General features: G+C 36.1%; 1 protein-coding gene across 4 annotated transcripts in view; it reads right to left on the reverse strand.

Annotated features, from left to right (window-relative positions):
• TXNDC16 (thioredoxin domain containing 16) overlaps positions 1-17,514 on the reverse strand; it is a 139,267-nt gene that overhangs the window by 9,999 nt on the left and 111,754 nt on the right. For 3 of the 4 annotated variants that reach the window (XM_045450968.1, XM_045450967.1, XM_045450969.1), the window contains one exon: positions 11,195-11,385. The exons of the other annotated variant lie outside the window; for it this stretch is intronic. In XM_045450968.1, the coding sequence (XP_045306924.1) occupies positions 11,195-11,385 (191 nt within the window). The remainder of the gene's footprint in view (positions 1-11,194; positions 11,386-17,514) is intronic. 4 annotated transcript variants of the gene reach the window in all.

Below are 17,514 nucleotides of genomic sequence, written 5' to 3' on the forward strand. Positions count from 1 at the left end.
TTTGAAAAGATACATGCACCCTGTGTTTACTGCAGCATTATTTACAATAGTGAAGATATGGATGCAACCCAAGTATCCATCTATAGATGTTTTTGAAGCTTTTGATTTAGTTTCCATACACTTTATGAAAACAAGTTCATTTTATAAAAATAACTATAGACAGGAATACTTAAAAATCGTGATAGAATCAATTGTACTGTAAAGAGACACTGATTGGATAGTGCCTTAGATAGGTTTCATGGTAGTGAATTTGAACATTATTTTAAAACATTGGTCAGAAGAGAAAAACTGATTTAATCTGATAACATATAAGTAAATTCGCTAACTCTTCTCCATTTAGTAGACATACTTTACCATAAAAAAATTAGAGTGTATTTGCCCATTTAAAATAATATTTTGAGAAATAAAATAAGGAAATGTGCAAATAAACCTTTAAAAAATAAATTCCAGTGAAAGAATCTCTATACTATTAACGTGAAAAAAAATGTTGATAAAATACAAACTTGAGCATGTCTCATAAATGAAATAAATACCTTTAAAAGCTTAGGAAATTCATATAAATTTAAATTTCCAGAGGCGGATTAAAAGCTCCAAGAAAAATTTGCATAAATACATATGCAGTTTATCTATACTTGATATATAATTTCCTCATGCAGACTCAATTATATGAAATCCTAGTACATGGTATATAGGCAGGTTATTAAATTTAGGCTACACCTGTAGTTGATATTTAAAATTACTGTTGTGAGGTTAGCAGATTCAAAAGTGACCAACATTTAAAAATATTTTCTTCAATATAAGGAATAGGTAAGAGGTAAGAATGTTTGTTGTTTGCAAAATGCAGATAAAGTATGTTTATTAAAGACATTAAGTTATCTTTAAGGAAAGTCCAACTTGAAACATAACAAATACTTAGCATATTTATTTCTAGGTAAGGTAAACACTGCAGCCTAGTGGTCTGACATGATGGCAAAATGCCTGTAGTAGGCATTTCAATTCTGCTACTTATTTGCTAAGAAAACTCTACAAAGGTCCCAATGTTTTCAATTCCAAGTAAAACTGTACTCTCATCATGTATGAATAATACATGTTTTATCAAATTAGTAATGATAATAATAGTTAACGTTTATTGAGCCTTTACTGTGTGCCCAACATTATTCTTTTAATCTTTACAATCCTGTGAAGTAAGTATAATTTTTATCCCAATTTTATAGATGAGAAAATCAAGACCTAAAAAGGCCAACGAACTTGAAGAAGGTTAAATGGAAATCTCAAATAAGAACAGCAAGTTGTCACAATTTTACAGAGATTAAGATGTGCAACAAGCATAGTAAAGCAGACACACATGGCATTGCATTACAGATTCAGGCTTTTCTGGGAGTAGCTACAACACCCCAATCTCAGATCTGTCTCTCAAAGAGTGACGACAGCAGGTCCTGTTAGCACAGAAGACAAGACCCAATACACAAAGTACTACTCAGTTTGCTTCTTTCCTGCTGCAGAGGCTGCAGGAATAATTTAAGAATAGGAACACTGATATAAAGAAATAATGGAAATCAAAGAGTGACTTGGCAAAGGCATTAACAAAATTACAATGGAAGATACACCAGTCTCGGGAAACTAAAAAGAAAATAATTCTGGTTCTTTCCTCTTGGTAATTTTGAGTTGAGGAATCAAAGCCCTACTGACGTTCCTTGAATGAAAGGATCTCTATAAGAATAATGGTAATACTTCAGATTTTACACCTTACAAAGTATTTTTATGTACATTACTTTTACTTGATTTTTAAAATAATTATGTGACATAGAGTAGGAACTATAAATCTCATTTTACAGTTGCAGAGGAGGAAACAAAGACTTGCCTAGAGCCACACCATTAGTAATCAAGGAGGTTGGATAATGAGCTCAGGTTTCTGTACCTTTGAACATCACCACCTTTTTTACTTATTTTAATTGAAGTACTGTTGACATACAATATTAGTTTCAGGTTACAACAGAATGATTTGACATTCGTATATATTATGAAATGATCACCATACATCTAATTACCATCTGTCACCATAGAAAATTAGAATATTAACTACATTCCCTATGATGTACTTTTCATCCGCATGACTTATTTTATAACTGAAAGTCTGTACCTCTTAATGCACTTTGTGTCTTTTGTCCATTCCTCCTCCAATCCCCTCCCCTCTGAAAACCAGTTCTGTGTCTGTTATGTTTTTTAGATTCTACATATAAGCGATATCACACAGTATTTGTGTTCCTCTCTCTTATTTCATTTAGCATCACTCTAGGTCCATTCACGTTGTCACAAATGGCAAGATTTCATTCTTTTTTATGGATGAGCAATATTCCATTGTGTATAAATATCACAGCTTCTTTATCTATGGACACTTGGGTTGCATCCATATCTTTGCTATTGTAAATAATGTAAATAATGTAAATAATGCTGCAGTAAACATAGGGGTGCACATATCTTTTCAAATTAGTGTTTGCAATTTCTTTGGGTAAATACTCAGAACTGAAATTACTAAATCACATGGTATTTCATTTTTAATCTCTTGAGGAATCTCTACACTGTTTTCCACAGTGGCTGTACCAATTTACATTCTCACCAACAGTGAACAAGGGTTTGCTTTTTTCCACATCCTTGCCAATGCTATTTTTTGTCTTTTTGATGCTAGCCATTCTGACTAGTATGATGAGATCTCATTGTGGTTTTGATTGGCATTTCCCTGATGATTAGTGATGTTGAACGTTTTTTCATGTGTCTGTTGGCCATTTGTATGTCTTATCTGGAAAAATGTCTAATTAGGCCCTCTGCCCATTTTAAATTGGATTATTTGTTTTCTTGGTGTTGAGATATATGTGTTCATTATATATTTTAGATATTAACCCCTGATCAGATATATCATTTACAATATCATTACAAATATCTTCTCTCATTCATTAGGTTCCCTTTTCATTTGTTGATAGTTTCTTTTGCTGTGCAAAAGCTTTTTAGGTTGATATTGTTATAACTGTTTATTTTACTTTTGTTTCCCTTGCCTGGAGAGACATCTAGAAAAATATTGCTAAGGCTGATGTCCAAGAGTTTACTGCCTATGCTTTTTTTTTTTTTAAGTTTATTTGTTTTTGAGAGAGACACCATGTGCATGCACTAGCAGGAGAGGGGCAGAGAAGAGAGGGAGACACAGAATCCAAAACAGGCTCCAGGCTCTGAGCTGTCAGCACAGAGTCTGGTGTGGGGCTCAAACCCACAAACCATGAGATTATGACCTGAGCTGAAGTCAGACACTTAACTGAGCCACCCAGATGCCTCTGCCTATGCTTTCATTTAGGAGTTTTATACATTTAGGTCTTTTATCCATTTTGAGTTTATTTTTGTGTATGGTATAAGAAAGTGATCCAGTTTCATTCTCTGGTATGTAGCTATCTAGTTTTCCTAACACAATTTATTGAAGAAACTGTCTTTTTCCCATTGTATATTCTGGCCTCATTTGCTGTAGATTAATTCACCATATAAGAGTGGGTTTATTTTTTGGCTCTGTCTTCTGTTCCATTGATCCATGTGTCTGTTTTTGTACCAGTACCATTCTGTTTTAATATAGCTTTGTAATATTGTTTGAAACCTGACATTGTGATATCTCCAGCTTTGTTTTTCTTTCTCAAGATTGCTTTGGCTGTCTTTTGTGGTTCCATACAGATTTTCGGATTATTTGTTCTAGTTCTGTGAAAATACTATTGGTATTTTGATCCGGACTGCATTGAATCTGTAGATTGCTTTGGGTAGTATGGCCATATTAACAGTATTAATTCCTCCGGTCCATGAGCATGGTATATCTTTACATTTGTTGTCTTCAATTTCTTTCATCAGTGTCTTCAGAGTACAGGTCTTTTACCTCCTTGGTTAAATTTATCCCTATGTATTTTTTTTTTGGATGCAGATGTAAATGGATTGTTTGCTTAATTTCTCTTTCTGCTAGCTCATAATTAGTATTTAGAAACATAAAAGATTTCTGAATATTAACTTTGTATCCTCCAACTTTATTGAATTCATTTATCAGTTCTAATAGTTTTTTTTGGTAGAGTTTTTAGGGTTTTCTATATATGGTACCAGGTCATCTGTAAATAATGACAGTTTTACTTCCACTTATCAATTTGAATGTCTTTGATTTTTTTTTTTTTCTTGTCTGATTGCTATAGCTAGGAAAGTGGTGAGAGTGGATGGGCATCTTTTCTTGTTCCTCATCTTAAAGGAAAAGCTTTCAACTTTTCATCACTGAGTATGATGTTAGCTGTGGTTTTGATGTATATGGCCTTTATTATATTGAGGTACATACCCTCTGTACTCATTTTCTTGAGAGTTCATATGAACAGATGTTGAATTTTATCAAATGCTTTTTCTGCATCTATTGAGATGATTACATAATTTTTATCTTTCATTTTTCTAATGTGGCATAGCCTGTTGATTGATTTGCAGATACTGAACCATCCTTGCATCCCTGAAATAAATATCATTTGACTATGCTGAATGATGCTTTCAATATATTTTAAATTCATTTTGTTAATATTTTGTTACAGATTTTTTCATCTATGTTCATCAGGGATGTTGGTCTGTAATTTTCTTTCTTTTTTTTTTTTTTTTTCTTGTAGCATCTATGTCTGGTTTTGGTATTAGGGTAATGCTGGGCTTATAGAATAAATGTGGAAGAATTCTTTCCTCTTAGACTTTTGGGATACTTTGAAGGATAGATATTAATTCTTTATTTTTGGTAGAATTCACCTGTGAAACCATCTGGTCTAGAACTTTTGTTTGTTGGAAGTTTTTTTATTACTGATTCAATGTTGGTGGAATTAATCGGTCTATTTAAACTTCCTATTTTTTTTCCTGGTTTGGTCATGGAAGTTTGTAAATTTCTAGGAATTTATCCATTTCCTCTAGGTTGTCAAATTATTTAGCATATAATTTTTCATGGTAGTCCCTTATAATCCTTTGTATTTCTGTGGTGTTATAACTTCTCTTTCATCCTGAGGGTATTTGAGTTCTCTCTCTCTCTCTGTCTCTCTCTTTCTCGATGAGTCTGGCTAAAGGTCTATCAATTTTGTTTATCTTTCCAAAGAATCACACCTTAGTCTCATTGATCTTTTCTACTATTTTTTTAGTCTCTACTTCATTTATTTCCACTCTAATCTTTATTATTTCCTTCCTTCTGTAACTTTGGGTTTTGTTCTTCTTCCAGCTCCTTTAGGTATAAGGGTGTATAAGTTTTCTTGTTCCTGAAGTAGGTCTATAGACTGCACTCTTAAAATTATTTTTGCTGCCTCTCAAACATTTTGAACCCATGAGTTTCCATTTTCATTTGTCTCTAGTTTTGTTTGTTTGTTTGTTTGTTTTTAATTTGCTCTTTGATTTCTTTGTTGACCCACTGGTTGTTTGGTGATATGTTGTTTAACCACTATGTGTTTGTGGGGTTTTCTTCCACCTTTTTTTCCTTCTATTTCTAGTTTCATACCATTGTGGTGGGAAAAATGCATGATATGATTTCATTCTTCTTAAGTTTATTGAGACTTGTTTTGTGGCCTAACCTGTCATCTTTCCTGGAGAATGTTCCATATGTACTTGAAATAAATGTGTATTCTGTTGTTTTGTATAAAATGTTCTGTGTATATCTATTAAGTCCATCTAATGGAATATGTCATTCAAACTCACTGTTTCCTTATTGATTTTCAGTCTGGATGATCTTTCCATTGAAGTAACCAGAGTGTTAAAAGTCCCCTACTAGTATTGCATTACTGTCAATTTTTCCCTTTATGTCTGTTAATATTTGCTTTATATAATTAGGTGTTCCTATGTTGGGTGCATAGATATTTACAACTGTTAAATCTTCTTGTTGGGTTGATCCCTTTGTTATTGTTATGCCCTTCACTGTTCCTTTTTACAGTCTTTGTTTTAATGTCTATATTTCCTGATAGAAGTATTATTACCCCAGCTTCATTTTGTTTCCATTTGCATGAAATACCTTTTTTCAATCTTTCACTTTCAGTCTGCATCTGTAAGTCTGAAGTGAGTCTCTTGTAGGAAATATATAGATGGGTCTTACTTTTTTCATCTATTCAGTTACTCTGTGTCTTTTGATTGGAACATTTTTGCCTACTTAAATTTAAAGTAGTTATTGAGGGTTGCTTGGCTGGCTCAGTCAGTACAGCATGCAACACTTGATCTTGGGATTGTGTATTCAAGCCCCACAATGGGTGTGGAGATTACTTAGAAATAAAATCTTAAAAAAAAATAATTATTGATAGGTGTGTACTTATTGCCATTTTGTTAACATTTTTCTAGTTGTTTTTGTAGTTCCAATATGTTCCTTCATTCTCTTGTCCTCTTTCCTTGTGATTTGATAACTTTCTTTAATGTTAGGATTCCTTTCTCCTTATTTTTTGAGTATCTATTATAGATTTTTGGTTTGTGGTTACCATGAGGTTCATATAAAACACACTCTGTATAAAGTAGTCCATTTTAAATGGATGGTCACTTTAGTTTGAAAACATCCTAAAAGCACTACATGTTTACTAGTTTCTCCCGCCCCAAAGTTTTATGTCTTTGGTGTCATATTCATCTTTTTCTTTTGTGTATCCATTAACTAATAACTTTAGAGATGGTAGATTTGACTACTTTTGTCTTTTAATATTCACTCTAGTTATAAGTGACTGATCCACTATCTTTATGTCTGCTTTTAACAGTGAGATTTTTTTCCTTTCATAACTTCCTTCTAGTTATGGCCTTTTCTTTTCCATTTAAATAAGTCTCTTTAACATTCCTTGTAAGGCTGGTTTACTGGTGATGAACACCTTTAATATTTGTTTGTCTGGCAAATTCTTTGTCTTTCCTTCAATTGTGAATGATAACCTTGCCAAGTAGAGTATTCTGGGTTGAAATGTTTTCCCTTCAGCACTTTGACTATATTATGCTATTCCCTTCTGGCCTGCAGAGTTTCTGCTGAAAAAATCAGCTGAGAGTTACACACAAGGGAATACCCGTAAGACTAGTTGATTTTCTCTTGCTGCTCTTAAGATTCTCTCTTCATCCTTAATTATTGTCATTTTAATGGTTATGTCTTAGTGTGGACCTCTTTGGATTCACTTGGGGCTCTTTGTGCTTCCTAGATCTGCATGTCTATTTCCTTCCCCAGGTTAGGGAAGTTTTCAGCTATTATTTCTTCAAATGTTTTCTGCCCCTTTCTCCCTCAGGCATCCCATGCCCCCAGAATGCAAATGTTCATCTGCTTGTTGTCTCAGAGATCTATTAAACTATCATCATTTTAATTATTTTTTTCTTTTTGCTTTTCAGCTTGAATGATTTGCACTACCCTTCCATCCATTCTTTGCATTCTCTAATCTACTTTGATTCCCTCTAACATTTTTTTCCTTTCAATTGTATTCTTCAGGTCTGATGGGTTCTTTTTTATAGTTTTTTTTTTAGATTCAAGTTTTTATTTACATTCTAGTTACTTAACATAGTGTAATATTAGTTTTAGAAATAAAATTTAGTGATTCATCACTTACATTTAACACCCAGTGCTCAACACAAATGCCCTTAATATCCATTACTGTTTTAACCCATCCCCCCACCCACCTCTTCTCCGGCAACCCTCAATTTGTTCTCTATAGTTAAGAGTTTGTTTTATTGTTTGCCTCTCTTTTTGCTTCCCTATGTTCATCTGTTTCATTTCTTATATTCCACGAGTGAAATTATATGGTATTTGTCCTTCTCTGACTTATTTCGCTTAGCATAATATACTCTAGCTCCATCCATACCGTTGCAAATGGCAAGATTTCATTTTTTTTTGATGACTAATGTTCCATTATATGTATGTATGTATGCATGTATGTATGTATATAAATACATAGACACACACACACATACATTCATCAGTTGATGGACATTTGAGCTCTTTCCCTAATGTGGCTATTGTTGACAATGCTGCTATAAACATCAAGATGCATATATCCCATCAAATCAATATTTTTATTTCGTCTGGATAAATATCTAGTAGTGTAACTGTTATATTGTAGGGTAGATCTATTTTTAACTTTTAGAGGAAACTTCATACTGTTATCCAGAGTGGCTGCACCAGTTTGCATTTCCAACAATGTTAAGGGGGTTCTCTTTTCTCCACATCCTCACCAACATCTGGTGTTTTGTGTACTGTTAATTTTAGCCATTCTGACAAGTGTGAACTGATACCTCATTGTAGTTTTGATTTGCATTTCCCTGATGATGAGTGATGTTGAGCATCTTTTCCTGTGTCTATTAGCCATCTGGATCTCTTCTTTGGAAAAATGTCTATTCATGTCTTCAGGCCATATCTTAACTGGATTATTTGTTTTTTGGGTGTTCAGTTTGATAAGTTATTTATAAATTTTGGATACTAACACATTATCAGATATGTATGTTGCAAGTATTTTCTCCATTCTGTAGGCTACTTTTTAGTATTGCCCATTGTTTCTTTCCCTGTGCAGATTTTTATCTTGATGAAGTCCCAATAGTTCACTTTTATTTTTGTTTTCCTTGCCTCTGGAGATGTCTCTAGTAAGAAGTTGCTATGACTGATGTCACAAAGAGGCTGTGTTCTCCTCTAGGATTTTTGAGGGTTTCCTGTCTCATATTTAGGTCTTTCATCCATTTTGAATTTATTTTTGTGTATGGTATAAAAAACTGGTCCAGTTTCTTTTTTTTGCATGTTGCTATCTAGTTTTCCCAACACCATTTGATGAAGAGGCTGTCTTTTTTCCAATGGATATTCCTTCCTGCTTTGTCAAATAGTTGACCATATACTTGTGAGTCCATTTCTGGGCATTTTATTCTATTCTATTGATCTCTGTGTCTGTTTTTATGCCAGTACCATACTGTCTTGATCACTACATCTTTGTAACATAAGTTAAAGTCTGGAATTGTGATGCCTTCAGGTTTGGTTTTCTTTTTTAAGATTGCTTTGGCTATTTTGCATCTTTTCTGGTTCCATACAAATTTTAGGATTGTTTGTTCTAGCTTTGTGAAAAATGCTAGGGATATTTTGGATCAGTTCTAGCAGGTTTTTGGTGGAATGTTTTGTTGGATTTTCCATACAGAGTATCATGCTGTCTGTGAAGAGTGAAAGTTTGACCTCCTCCTGGACGATTTGGATGTCTTTTATTTGTGTTGTTTGATTACTGAGGCTAAGATTTCCAAAAATATGTTGAATAACAGTGGTGAGAGTGGACATCCCTGTCTTGTTACTGACCTTGGGGGAAGGCTCTCTGTTTTTCCCCACTAAGGATGATATTAGCATTGGGTCTTTCATATATAGCTTTTATGATTTGGAGGTATGATCCTACTATCCCTACTTTCTTAAGAGTTTTTATCAAGAAAGGATGCTGTATTTTGTCAAATGCTTTCTCTGCATCCATTGAGAGGATCATGTGGTTCTTGTCCTTTCTTTTATTGATATGATGAATCATATTGATTGTTTCGTGGATATTGAACCAGCCCTGCATCCCAGGTATAAATCACTTGGTTGTGGGGAATAATTTTTTTAATGTGTTGTTGCATCCGGTTGGCTAATAACTTGTTGAAGATTTTTGCATCCATGTTCATCAGGAAAGTTGGTCTATAGTTCTCCTTTTTAGTGGGGTCTTTGTCTGCTTTTGGCATCAAGGTAATGCTGGCTTCATAGAAAGAGTTTGGAAGTTTTCCTTCCATTTCTATTTTTTGGAACAGCTTCAAGAGAATAGGTATTAACTCTTCCTTAAATTTTTGGTAGAATACCCCTGGAAAGCAATCTGGCCCTGGACTCTGGTTTTTAGGGAAAGTTTTGATTACTAATTCAATTTCTTTACTGGTTATGGGTCTGTTCAAATTTTCTATTTCTTCCTGTTTCAGAAGACATCCAAATGGCCAACCAACACATGAAATAATGCTCCACATCACTCATCATCAGGGAAATACAAATCAAAATCATAATGAGATACCACCTCACACCTGTCAGAATGGCTAACATTAACAACTGATGCAACAACAGATGTTGGTGAGGATGCAGAGAAAAAGGATCTCTTTTGCACTGCTGGTGGGAATGCAAACTGGTGCAGCCATTCTAGAAAACAGTATGGAGGCTCTTCAAAAAGCTAAAAACAGAACTACCCTATGACCCAGCAATTGCATTACTAGGTATTTATCCAAGGGATACAGGAGTGCTGATGCACAGGGGCACTTGTACCCCAGTGTTTATAGCAGCACTATTAACAACAGCCAAAGTATGGAAAGAGCCCAAAGGTCCATCTATGGATGAATGGATACAGAAGATGGTGTGTGTGTGTGTGTGTGTGTGTGTGTGTGTGTGTGTACACACAATGGAGTATTACTCAGCAATCAAAAAGAATGAGACCTTGCCATTTGCAACTACATGGATGGAACTAGAGGGTGTTATGCTAAGCTAAATTAGAGAAAGACAAATATCATATGACTTCACTCATATGAGGACTTTAAGATACAAAACAGATGAACATAAGGGAAGGAAAGCAAAAATAATATAAAAACAGGGAGGAGAACAAAACATAAGAGACTTATAAATATGGGGAACAAACAGAGGGTTACTGGAGGGGTTGTGGGAGAAGAGATGGGCTAAATGGGTAAGAAGCATTAAGGAATCTACTCCTGAAATCATTGTTGCACTATATGCTACCTAACTTGGATGTAAAATAAAAAAATAAGTAAAAATAAAAATAAATAAGTAAATTCTCAACCCAGATCTATTTTCTTGTGGTTCCAAATTCTGGCTCTGGACTAGAGGAGATGCTGGTTGGAATCTAAGCTTCCTCATTTACTGGTTAATTATGTGACTTTGAACTAGTTATCTTACTCTTCTAGAGTAACAATACTTCCTATGACTCTTGGGAGAATTCATGAGATAACACACGTGAATCACTAAGCATTTAATAAATGTTAGTTACTATCATTAAACTTAATGGTAGTAATTTATGGGAGCAATAAATACCCCCAAAAAGATTGTCCCATGGATAGTTCTATCAACATATTAATATTTAAGATACTTATAAACATTATAATTCAATTAATTTTAGCATTCATTAGTTATAATATAAGTTTAAACATCTATGAAAATATAGAACTTTGTGTATTAAAACAGAAAACTTACTGATCGGACTCTCAAGTCCTGCTTCTAACTTCTTAAGCCACAGTAAAAGGTTTTGTTCGGTGATTGCCTGTTCTGAAGGAAATGCAAATACCTGGCCACCTGAATGCAGATTCACCACAACAATAAGAGGAAGGGGAGGCAGAGCATTAAAGTATGTCTGTAGGATTCCTCTTCCTGCAGGAGTATTCTTTCTACAAAAGGGAGCAATTGAATATGTTAGTATTTCTTTCTATAATAAAATTATGAAAATAATAGTTTGTATAACATTAAACTTTAAATATAGTATCACATCATTAAGTTTATAAAAAGATGTCCTAAAAACTAAGAGGTCTATAACTCTGTTATTAGTAGTTAGATTCTTAAAGAAATGGACACTGTGTTTCTCTTAGGAGATAAAAAAGACAGTCAGTGATATTTTCATGAAAGCCAGTCATAGTTCAAAGATTTGTCAATTTAGGTTTGATATAATCAGTAGGCTCCTCCCAAAGTTGAGCTAAGTGTCTGATCACATGTCAATTCAAAAATTAAATGGTTACAAACTATAAAATAAGATACTTATAATAAATACTACAAATAAAATTGTTTTTCCTCAGATAAAAAGAGAAAGGGGTTAATTTAAAATTAAAAATACTTTTTAAAATTATGAACAAACATGGAAACCATAACTTTTAAGATACCCAGCTTTCCTGGGGCACCTGGGAGGCTCAGTCAGGTAAGTGTCCAGCTTTAGCTCAGGTCCTGATCTCGCAGTTCATGGGTTGGAGTCCCGTGTCGGGCTCTGTGCTGATAGCTCAGAACCTGGAGCCTGCTTCAGATTCTATGTCTCCCTTGCTCTCTGCCCCTCCCCCGCTTGCACTCTGTCTTTATCTCTCTCTCAAAAATAAATAAACATTAAACAATTTTTTTAGGGGCTGAAGCATGGAAGATGGTGGCATAGGAGGAGGCTGGGCTTACCTCATCCTGCTGATCGCTTAGATTCCAACCCACATCTGCCTAAATAAGCCAGAAAACTGCCAGACTAGCAGAACAGACTCTCTGGAGCCAAGCATAGACAAGAGGCCCACGGAAGAAGGTAGGAAGGGTGGAGAGGTGGTGCATGCTACAAGGACTGGTAGGAAGGAGTCAGGGCACTGGAGGGGGAGCCCATGCGACAAGGCAGAGCTCCCAAAGTCTGGCTCACAAAAGTAGAGGGGCCGGACTGAATGAGTTCTGATAGCCAGAGGGACTTAATTTCTGGAATGTTAATAGTCAACAGCTCTGCTCTCCAAGAGCAGGAAGGGCAAGAAGATGCTGGGAGAGAGAGTTGTTGAGCCCTGGAAGACAGAGCTCAGCTGGGCAGGGAACAAAGGCAGAGGCAAACACCATTTCCCTCTCCCATCCCCCAACCAAAATTCCAAAGGGAACCAGTTCCCGTCACCGAACTTGCTTGCGCCACGCAAACACCCAGTGCTGTGCTTCTGTGCATTCATCCCTCTGACGGGTCTGCCTCCCTCCTGGAGCTGCAGGGCTCCTCCTGCAGGGGACCACCCACTGCAAAGCTAGGTAAGCCTGCCCCTCCTGCCCCTGTGCACCTTGTGGAATCACCCTGGCTAATATGCCCTTGGCCAGATCCCATCGAAGCAGCACCACAAGCCTGGCAGTGTGCAAGTAGCCCAGGCAGGGGCCACACCACTCCGCAGTGAGTCCTGACCCTGGGAGAGGGGAAGATAAGGTTCATACCAGTCTGACTGTGGCCCCAGTGGTGGGCTGGGGGCAGACATCAGGTCTGACTGTGGCCCTGCCAACCAACAGAAGTTACTCCCTACAGCACAGGGGAAGTGCCCTGCGGTTTGGAGCTACTGCACAGACTACCCAAAATGACGAAACGGAAGAATTATCCTCAAAAGAAACTCCAGGAAGTAGCAACAGCTAATGAATTGATCAAAACTGATTGAAGCAATATAATAGAACAAGAATTTAGAATAATAGTCATAAAATTAATCACTGGGTTGGAAAAAACATAGGGACAGCAGAGATCTATTGCTACAGAGATCAAGGGACTAAGAAATAGTCATGAGACATTAAAAAATGTTATAAATGAGGTGCAAAATAAATGGAGGTGGCCATAACACGGACTGAAGAGGCAGAGGAGAGAATAGGTGAATTAGAAGATAAAATTATGCTAAAAGAGGAAGCTGAGAGAAAGAGAGATAAAAAAAAAAAATCCAGGAGTATGAGGGGAGAGTTAGAGAACTAAGTAATGCGATCAAACAGAACAATATCTGTATCATAGGAATTCCAGAAGAAGAAGAGAGAAAGAGGATGAAGGTATACTTGAACAAATCATAGCTGAGAACTTCCCTGATCTGGGGAAGGAAAAAGGCACTGAAATCCAAAAGTCACAGAGAACTCACTTCAGATGTAACTTGAATCAACCTTCTGCACTACATATCAGTGAAACTGGAAAAATACAAGGATAAAGAGAAAATTCTGAAAGCAGCTAAGGGTAAACAGGCTCAAACTTATAAAGGGAGACCTATAAGACTAGTGGCAGACCTATCTACTGAAACTTGGCAGGCCAGAAAGGAATGGCAGGAAATCTTCAATGTGAAGAACAGAAAAAATATGCAGCTGAGAATCCTTTATCCAGCAAGTCTGTCATTCAGAAGAGAAGGAGAGATAAAGGTCTTCCCAAACAAACAAAAACTGAAGGAATTCATCACCACTAAACCAGCGCTACAAGAGATCCTAAGGGGGATTCTGTGAGTGAAATGTTGCAAGGACCACAAAGTATCAGAGACATCACTACAAGCATGAAACCTACAGACACCACAATGACTCTAGATCCATATCTTTCTATAATAACACTGAATGTAAATGGACTCAATGCTCCAACCAAAAGAATGGATAAAAAAAACAAGACCCATCTATTTGCTGTCTACAAGAGACTCACTTTAGACCTGAGGACACCTTCAGATTGAAAGTGAGGGGATAGAGAACTATCTATCATGCTACTGGAAGTCAAAAGAAAGCTGCAGTAGCCATACTTATATCAGACAAACTAGAGTTTATTTTAAAAAAAAAAAAATTTTTTTAACGTTTTTATTTATTTTTGAGACAGAGAGAGACAGAGCATGAGCGGGGGAGGGGCAGAGAGAGAGGGAGACACAGAATCCGAAACAGGCTCCAGGCTCTGAGCTGTCAGCACACAGCCCAACATGGGGCTCAAACTCACGGACCGTGAGATCATGACCTGAGCCGAAGTCAGACGCTTAACCGACTGAGCCACCCAGGCGCCCCAAGACAAACTAGAGTTTAAATTAAAGGCTGTAACAGGAGATGAAGAAGGGCATTATATAATAATTACAGGGTCTATCCATCAGGAAGAGCTAACAATTATAAATGTCTATGTGCCAAATATGGGAGCCCCCAAATATATAAAACAATTCATCACAAATGTAAACAACCTTATTGATAAGAATGTGGTAACTGCAGGGGATTTTAATACCCCACTTACAACTATGGACAGATCATCTAGACACAGGATCAATAAAGAAACAAGGGCCCTGAATAATACATTGGATCCAATGGACTTGACAGATGTATTTAGAACTCTGCATCCCAAAGCAATAGAATATACTTTCTTCTCGAGTGCACATGGAACATTCTCCGAGATAGATCACATACTGGGTCACAAAACAGCCCTTCATAAGTATAAAAGAATTGAGATCATACCATGCACACGTTCAGGCCACAATGCCATGAAACTTGAAATCAGCCACAGGAAAAAAGTCTGAAAAACCTCCAAAATCTTGGAGGTTAAAGAACACACTAGTAAAGAATGAATGGGTCCACCAGGCAATTAGAGAAGAAATTACACAATATATGGAAACAAATGAAAATGAAAATACAACAATCCAAATGCTTTGGGATGCAATGAAGGAAGTCCTGAGAGGAAAATACATTGCAAACCAGGCCTATCTCAAGAAATAAGAAAAATCCCAAATACAAAATCTAACAGCACACCTAAAGGAAATAGAAGCAGAATAGCAAAGGCAGCCTAAACCCAGCAGAAGAAGAGAAATAATAAAGATCAGAGCAGAAATAAACAATATAGAATCTAAAAAAAACTGTAGAGCAGATCAACGAAACCAAGAGTTGGTTTTTTGAAAAAATAAACAAAATTGACAAACCTCTAGCCAGGCTTCTCAAAAAGAAAAGGGAGATGACCCAAATAGATAAAATCATGAATGAAAATGGAATTATTACAACCAATCCCTCAGAGATACAAACAATTATCAGGGAATACTATGAAAAATTATATGCCAACAAATTGGACAACCTGGAAGAAATGGACAAATTCCTAAACACCCACACTCTTCCAAAACTCAATCAGGAGGAAATAGAAAGCTTGAACAGACCCATAACCAGCAAAGAAATTGAATTGGTTATCAAATCTCCCAACAAATAAGAGTCCAAGACCAGATGGCTTCCCAGGGGAGTTCTACCAGACGTTTAAAGCAGAGATAATACCTATTCTTCTCAAGCTATTCCAAGAAATAGAAAGGGAAGGAAAACTTCCAGACTCATTCTATGTAGCCAGCATTACTTTGATTCCCAAACCAGACAGAGACCCAGCAAAAAAGGAGAACTACAGGCCAATAACCCTGATGAATATGGATGCAAAAATTCTCAACAAGATACTAGCAAATCGAATTCAACAGCATATAAAAAGAATTATTCACCATGATCAAGGGGGATTCATTCCCAGGCTGCAGGGTGGTTCAATATATGCAAATCAATGTGATACATCACATTAATAAAAGAAAAGAACCATATGATCCTGTCAATGGATGCAGAAAAAGCATTTGACAAAATTCAGCATCCTTTCTTAATAAAAACCCTTGAGAAAGTTGGGACAGAAGAAACATACTTAAACATCATAAAAGCCATTTATGAAAAGCCCACAGCTAACATCATCCTCAATGGGGAAAAACTGAGAGCTTTCCCCTGAGATCAGGAACACGACAGGGATGCCCACTCTCACTGCTGTTGTTTAACATTAGTGTTGGAAGTTCTAGCATCAGCGATCAGACAACAAAAGGAAATCAAAGGCATCAAAATTGGCAAAGATGAAGTCAGGTTTTCACTTGTTGCAGATGACATGATAATATACATGGAAAACCCAATAGACTCCACCAAAAGTCTGCTAGAACTGATACATGAATTCAGCAAAGTTGCAGGATACAAAATTAATGTACAGAAATCAGTTGCATTCTTATACACTAATAATGAAGCAACAGAAAGACAAATAAAGAAACTGATTCCATTCACAATTTCACCAAGAATCATAAAATACCTAGGAATAAACCACACCAAAGATGTAAAAGATCTGTATGCTGAAAACTATAGAAAGCTTATGAAGGAAATTGAAGAAGACACAAAGAAACGGAAAAACATTCCATGCTCATGGATTGGAAGAATAAGTATTGTTAAAATGTCAATACAATCTACCCAAAGCTATCTACACATTCAATGCAATCCCAATCAAAATTGCACCAGCATTCTTCTTGAAGCTAGAACAAGCAATCCTAAAATTTGTATGGAACCACAAAAGACCCCAAATAGCCAAAATAATATTGAAGAAGACCAAAGCAGGAGGCATCACAATCCCAGACTTTAGCCTCTACTACAAAGCTGTAATCATCAAGACAGCATGGTATTGGCACAAAAACAGACACATAGACCAATGGAATAGAATAGAGACTCCAGAATTGGATCCACAAAAGTGTGGCCAACTAATCTTTGACAAAGCAGGAAAGAATATCCAATGGAAAAAAGACAGTCTCTTTAACAAATGGTGCTGGGAGAACTGGACAGCAACATGAAGAAGAATGAAACTAGTCCACTTTCTTACACCATTCACAAAAATAAACTCAAAATGGAGAAAGGACATGAATGTGAGACAGGAAACCATCAAAACCCTAGAGGAGAAAGCAGGAAGGAACCTCTCTGACCTCAGCTGCAGCAATTTCTTACTTGACACATCCCCAAAGGCAAGGGAATTAAAAGCAAAAATGAACTATAGGGACCTCATCAAGATAAAAAGTTTCTGCATTGCAAAGGAAACAATCACCAAAACTAAAAGGCAATGGACAGAATGGGAAAAGATATTTGCAAATGACACATCAGATAAAGGCTAGTATCCCAAATCTATAAAGAACTCGCCAAACTCCACACCTGAAAAACAAATAATCCAGTGAAGGGGCAGAAGACATGAATAGACACTTCTCTAAAGAAGACATCCAGATGGCCAACAGGCACAAGAATAGATGCTCAAC

Source organism: Leopardus geoffroyi, chromosome B3 (genome assembly GCF_018350155.1).
Source record: "Leopardus geoffroyi isolate Oge1 chromosome B3, O.geoffroyi_Oge1_pat1.0, whole genome shotgun sequence".
Lineage (NCBI taxonomy): Eukaryota > Metazoa > Chordata > Mammalia > Carnivora > Felidae > Leopardus > Leopardus geoffroyi.